The sequence below is a fragment of the Antrostomus carolinensis genome, unplaced genomic scaffold, assembly GCF_000700745.2.
Source record: "Antrostomus carolinensis isolate BGI_N321 unplaced genomic scaffold, ASM70074v2 scaffold15631, whole genome shotgun sequence".
In the NCBI taxonomy this organism is placed as follows: domain Eukaryota; kingdom Metazoa; phylum Chordata; class Aves; order Caprimulgiformes; family Caprimulgidae; genus Antrostomus; species Antrostomus carolinensis.
This window is the reverse complement of record NW_010295039.1, coordinates 43,584-50,447: the sequence shown is the minus strand read 5'-3', so window position 1 is coordinate 50,447 and position 6,864 is coordinate 43,584. Positions and strand designations below refer to the sequence as shown.

The 6,864-nt window shown below is 42.8% G+C and overlaps 1 protein-coding gene across 1 annotated transcript in view; it reads left to right on the top strand.

The window, feature by feature from the left end:
• The first annotated feature begins 137 nt into the window (after nt 1-137).
• UGP2 (UDP-glucose pyrophosphorylase 2) overlaps nt 138-6,864 on the top strand; it is a 28,565-nt gene continuing 21,838 nt past the window's right edge. The window contains 2 exon segments of the mRNA XM_010177854.2: nt 138-156; nt 6,396-6,523. Of these exon segments, the coding sequence (XP_010176156.1) occupies nt 138-156; nt 6,396-6,523 (147 nt within the window).

Here is a 6,864-nt window from a genome sequence, read left to right as displayed (position 1 = left end):
CCCGCCTCTTCCCCGCTGCTCGGTGACCGGTCAGTGCCCGGGGCACGGGGAGAAACCAGGCAGCCTGGGGCCGAAACACCCCAACCCGTCCTTTGCTATCTGTAAACCCCCAATATTTATTGTATTCACCCGCGAAAATGTCGTCTTTTGCGAAAGGTAAGCTGACGTACTTTCTAATTATGATTATTTTTGACTCTTCAGCTGCGTGCACATCGATCTCCGCTTTATTATCCCCCTTCCCCCCAGTCTCCTTCCCAGACAGCGGTAGGTGTTGACCGACAGCCCACAGTTGCGATCTGCAAAGGTTTTTTTTCCCCTCAAAGTGTTGCTCGTTATTTGGCCTCCGCCGGTTCATCTCCCCTCGCTTGACTTGCCTCGGTGGAACCGTGGCTCTCCCGGGTGATACGGGCGCACGGTGAAACCGATTCTACCCACGGCCGGTGCTCAGGCGAGATCTGGAGTATAACAGGGAGGGTTTCGCAAGTAGAAATCTCCCCCCCTGCACTTAGAAGACTGTTAAAATTGGAGGAGAACGAGCGCCGAGGTTGAAATCTACACTTTTTTTTTTATTTTCAGAGCCTTGAGTGTATTTTGGCGTTTTCTGATCCCAAAAGGCTCCGGCGCTCTCCTTGACTCTCGGCGTGTGTGTACGTGGTCAGAGTTTCAGATTCCTTGATTGTGAAATGGGGAACCAGCCCACCAGAGGTCATTTCGAAAAGAAAAATGACTTTGGTGCATTGCTGTGGCAATTTTCTTTTCCCTTTTTTTTTTTTTTTTTAATATTCCTAACGGTGTGTGTGTGCTTTTTTTTGTAATTAAATTGCTGCCTGTAGGTTTCCTTAATATAAATCCACGCAGGCCTATCAACAAATTAATGCTGCCTGTAGAAAGAACACGAGTAAGTCTTTTGCTGTATGAACTTGGATGTTGCAGGTGACCAAGGGCCTTCCAGGCTTTGGGAAATTGCTGTCGCTTACCCCGTGGATATCTCGGACTGTACAACGTTTGCTGTGTAAATGCATCAACTGTCTGCAAATGTCTTGTGGCACCTGGGCAATATACAGAGAGCCCAGTCCGGGTGGGGGGGAAGCATTAAAACCACATTGCTCTGACAGTTATCACGCTCAGCCCCTTCTTGCTGTGAAATACATTATGAAAATATATTCTGAATTGTTTTTGTTTGTTTGTTTTTTTTTAAATGAAATTGGCTTGTTTCAGCCCACTGCTAAAGGTGGCCATCTTGCAGGCAAGGGATTATTATTTCTGACACTGAAAGCTGGAGAAACCTATGTAAAGATCATAAGCAGTTTTTAAAATATTTGACAATCCTAAAAGCTTTTAGAAAATGTATCTGCCGTTTAACTACCCTTTTGTCAGGCCAATAGCACAAAAACACGTTGCTAATGTCAAGTGATATTTTTAGCATGAGGATCAGCTGCTAAACTGAGAGATCCAGCTGTGTCTGACCCTAACACCTAAACTCTTGGGGTGTGCAGCTGGCAAGAACGGCTGCCCAGGTTGCAAACTTCTAAGGTAGCTCAAGTTAACGTGCTTATCCGTTAAGGAGAGAGTGAGTGAGCATGAAGGTTTCACTTCACGTATGCTTCAGTCCAACGTGTGTTGACAAATTTTACCTCTAGTAGTAGGAAAAGAAAAATGTTTGTAAAGGCTCAGTGGTTATGTTCAGTTCTAAAAAAAATCGAACAAAGTAATATTTATGAGCATTGTGCATTGTAGTGTGGGTGTTTAAACAGATTTTTTACCCTTGTCAGGGATAAAAATTACCTGGAACTTTCAGCAGTTTTGGAAGTTACGGCGTTCGCTCTGTCTCCTCAGTACAGAGTTCAAGGATGAAGTGTTTTAAAGTTCATGATGTTTTAACTTACTGTGTGTTTTAACTTACTGGCCACCCTTCTTGATTTTTATGGAAGGACTCTGGCTTCAAGGAGAGCTAACTCATTTTCTGCTGTAGGTTTTTCCGCAGACTTACATGGATTGCAAAAGTAATTTTACAAATTCATAACCCTCAGCCCAAAAGATCCCAAATTTTTTTCACGAGAGAGGGGACTTCTTGCTTGACTTGTCCCACGACTCCCTCCTGTGCTGGGTCCTTGTATCCCGAGTGCCAAGGCAGTGAAGTTCTCTTCCGAGTGAATTAATGAACAAAACTAATGAATATTAATGCACTCTCTGCTGCTTTTAATGTAGAATAAGAGGAGGGATGGTGGAAAGGAAATACATGCAAACCCTAAGTAAGGGATCACTGCTGTTCTGCAGTTTTCCTGAGGACATCTGCCCCTTCCTTTGTTTCTGATAGTGTACAAAGACCTCCTTTTTATTAGGCTTGATCTGATTGATCATATTTTGTGTTTTCATATGTCAGTTATAAAGTTATGTATCCTCAACCTGCCTGTATGTGCTGTAGTTGGTGCTGTGAGGACAGGGGCGGGTTTAAAAGTGAAGAGCAGAGCACGAAAGGCCTGCTGGAAATCACAGTGGGAGCAGGAGGGCTTGAGGGGAATCTCCACATGTCGGACACCACCACCAGCTTGGTTGAACTGTCCTTCCTCTACTGCTTTCTACAGAAGACATTAAAAATAGATATCCTGGGTCATTTTTGCAAAGCCCAGTGTTTTCTGAAGTCAACTATTTAGTCATGCTTTTCTGCTCTGTACTAATTTCCTGCGTGGGCTGGTTCCCCAAGAGTCTTCCACTACCTTATCCCACCCTTTTCTTCCTTCAGCTGAGTGTTCAAGCCCATAAAATGGGTTTAGGCTGCAATCTGAGGCGTTGCTTGCGAAATAGCTTTGGAAGAAGACATTTCTTTTTAAAACTAATTTGGGAGTTTATGGCTGCATGTACCCTTGGAAATCTCTTCCTGCAATTACCCAACACCCCTGCCTCCCATCTGATTTTTAGAGGCACAATAACTACTTTTCATTATAGCCTCAGGAAATTTGGTAGGAAATAAATGCTTTCAGATACGCAGTTGTGCTGGCCTTTCTACTCCGTCGTTGCTGGTAGGGTGAAAAGGGAAATCAGTCTTCACCCAGGCTGTTAAATTTAACAGTAGCTCATGTTAAAGGGCAGCAGTTATCTTTCTGCTGGTGCTAGGCTGGGGTGCATAAATACCAGATTCTTCCCAAAAAACCTCTTGAGGGACAGCAACACAGGAGCAACTAGTCATGAGTTTGTTCGTTTGGCGTGGATGCAGCGATGCTGCTATTGTGGTCATGCTCTGGGGAGCCTTTAGAGAATGCTGTAGATCCCCATCCAGTCCAAATCCTGCTGGACATCTCTTGAAGATAAATGCTGAAAAGCCTCTGCCTTGCAATAATGGCATGTTAAAAGCAGAAAAGCTTTGAGTTGCTATTTCTCCTGGCTGCTTAGTTACAGTATTCAAATTCTTACGTCTGTGGAATAGATACTTTTCCTGCACCAGGCAGACACATGTTTTTCTGGACTCCAACCATGTCCTTCCTCTTTTTCTTTCCCTGAAATAATAATACTAATAGTACTAACAGTACTGATGCTCTCCCCCAGCAGCCATGCCCTGGCACGTTGAGTTTGGATGGGACCCAGTGGTTGTTAAATGATCACCGTAAAACCTAAATATTCTCTGTTGCCAATGAAGGGCGTAGCCGACAGCACTGGTAGCTTTGGTGCTCTGGGTTTTGGTAAAGAACATCCCATTTGGCTGGCTGGTGATTGGAAAAATCAACAGGTTTGCTTTGTGAGGACGTTGGTGATCGATACATTTAGCATTGGCTCATTAAGTTGTGGAGAATTTATAGTATTTAAAAAAAAAACCCCAAACAAACCCAAATAAAAACCTAGGACATGATCGTGCATTTACTTTTATGCTGCCTTTTTTTCTTTTGATTTGTTTGTGATGTTACTTAATCTCTAAATGTTTTTATCTGGTAGATACAAGTCTTTTAGCTGATATGAACAAAGATTTTTGTACTTACACAACAGCCTGGGAAGGTTGCTGGCTCTGCCTTGGTTAGCCTCAAAGTGTTTAACAGCACGGAAGACGGGTCTGTGTTGAATACTTGGTGATTTGCAGAGTTTCTTCTGAGATGTGTTGCATCATATTGGGAGGTTCAAATATTTTTACAGGCTGATGAGCTGTGAGAAACGGCCCCCGTTGTTGCGGTAACAGAAAAAAGTCATGGATTACGACATGTTGCAGGGAGGATTACAAACGTACCAAAGGATCTCCTAGCACTTTGTTTCTCTGGAAGTTTAAACAGCTTTTCAGTATGCACCAACCCAAAATGTGAGAATGAAAAAGACAATCCCTGTAGCAGTTTGAGATGAAAGTATTAAGCTGGTATAAACCTCCTCGTTTTGCTGTAGGAGGAGGTGCTTCCTAATGAAGAGCTGTCTGTGTTTTTACATATTTGACCTGGAAAAATCCACCTAACAGGCTTTCAACTCTTACCTGGTTTTACTACTAAAGGAAACCTTCACTTTAAAAAACAAAACAAAACAAAAAAACCCCAACAAAACAAACCTATTGTGCATTGTTCTTCTTGAGCTGGTGTTTCCCCTGTGGTGCACCACACACAGTATGTGCACTGCAGCACTTGTCTGTCCTTTTTTTTTTCCCTCCCCTACCTGCAAAACAGTGCAGTCAGGAAAATGGCTTCTGTGAGCTTCAAAGCAAGGATTAGATACTGTCACTGAGTCTGAGGCTATGCAATACTTTGCTTAAAAAAAATAAAAATCAAATCAAAATTGTATTAAAACGAATTGCCTCTGGCTCTCTTAGCCATTCTCAATAGAATAGCCTTTTAGTGTTTTTAAATAAATAAACTTTAAACACAGAGTCCTCTTCTAACAATATTTTCTGGCAGTATCATTCTGTTCCCTTGCAAAGTTTCCTCCTGTCCCTTCTATTTTGCACTAGTGTTCAGGGTGTTTCTAAAATCCAGCTATATTTGGCAATACATCACTCTCCGTGTTACAGAGAAGTGATTACTTAAGGGATTTGGCAGAAATTAAATTAACTGAGGTCTTTAGAGAACATACTCAGGATGTCTTTGGAGAAGGCGCTCGCTTCAAACGCTTTCTGGTGGAAAGAGAAGTCACGTTATCTCCCGTTTCTTTCTGCAACGTGGACTTTGCTGTACAGAACATTTGTCTGTTTACTCTTTTTTCACGTTTGTGGTGGAGCTTAGGGCTTTCAGAAGCAAAACAAATGCTGAAGTGATAGACAGACTAATTTTTCTAGGTTGCTTAGTAACTGAAGTGCGTGCTGCAGTGTGAAAATACTCATACAATAAAGTAAGAGAATATTGACTGGAACAAACTGAAGATGGTGTGAAAGCGCGCCGTAGAAACAATTACAGCATGTGTTTTTATTTGCTTGTGTGAGCAGAAGGATGCTCTCGATCACAGTGTTCTACATAAAAGAACTTTTTTAGTGGAAAGCTTTCTCACCCTTTTACTTGGTGCGGTAGGATGTGAAATCTCTGGCTCTCTAGCAAAAAAATGTGTACTGTTGTGGATTTTTGGATGCTTCTTGAGATGGATCATTGGTCTTCATAGAATCATAGAATGGTTTGGGTTGAAAGGGACCTTAAAGCTCATCCAGTTCCAACCCCCCTGCCAGCAGCAGGGCCACCTTCCACTAGACCAGGTTGCTCAAAGCCTCATCCAACCTGGCCGAGAACACTTCCAGGGAGGAGCATCCACAACTTCCTTGGGCAACCTGTTCCAGTGTCTGACCACCCTCACAGTGAAGAACTTCTTCCTAATATCTAATCTAAACCTCCCCTCTTTCAGGTTAAACGCATTTCCCCTTGTTTTGTCATTAACTGCCCTTATGAAAAGTCCTTCCCCAGCTTTCTTGTAGCCCCTTCAGGTACTGGGAGGTGCCGTAAGATCTTCCCTGAGCCTTCTCTTCTCCAGGCTGAACAGCCCCAACTCTCTCAGCCTGTCCTCACAGCAGAGCTGCTCCAGCCCTCGCATCATCCTGGTGGCCTTCTCTGGACTTGTTCTAGCTGCTCCAGGTCTCTCTTGTGTTGGGGGCTCCAGAACTGGACACAGTATTCCAGGTGGGGCCTTACAAGAGCGGAGTAGAGGGGCAGAATCACCTCCCTCAACCTGCTGGCCACACTTCTCTTGATGCAGCCCAGGATATGGTTGGCCTTCTGGGGCTTTTTTGAGTTTTGAGAGAAGAGTTGTTCTGTGGCCCTAATTTAAGGTTGGTTCTCCAAGTTCTTAAGAAGAAGAACATTAGATTCCTGAAGCGCTGGCACGGTAATAAAATTAGACTAGATTATCTGAGTTTATTAATTTTTAAAAGAAAATTGAAGCCTATTTGTAGTCTAATTAAGCTATTTTTCTTCTTTTTCCTTTAACTCATGTTTTTATTTTCATTTAAGATTTCAGCAAAGCAATGTCTCAAGCTGGCACTTCACAGTTTCAGGAAGTCATTCGACAAGAGCTGGAGTATTCAATGAAAGTAGAACTTGATAAGATACTTGCGACAGCAACTTCAAATGAGTTAGAGGTAAGGAGTGTGGTGTGGACACGACTCAAAGCATGAGAAATGAAATGCAGGGAATTGAGGCAAATATTATACAGGGGGACAAATCACAGGATACTGTAATCCTTATTTTTAGGATGTGTGCTGATCCTGTGTGGAAGAGTAGCCTGGATATGATGTCAGCAGGAGACTTTCAGTACCTAAACTGGGTGACAGAGTTATTGCTAAGTGTTTAATCATCGTTAGTTATTAAAGATTCTGTGTAATCTTTAATGGATTGTAGAAAGGGAGGGTAAAGCTGTTGTCCTTCAGAGTGGGCCAAATTCTCATGGCTATGGTTTTGATAAAAGACTTGGCTTTCAGGT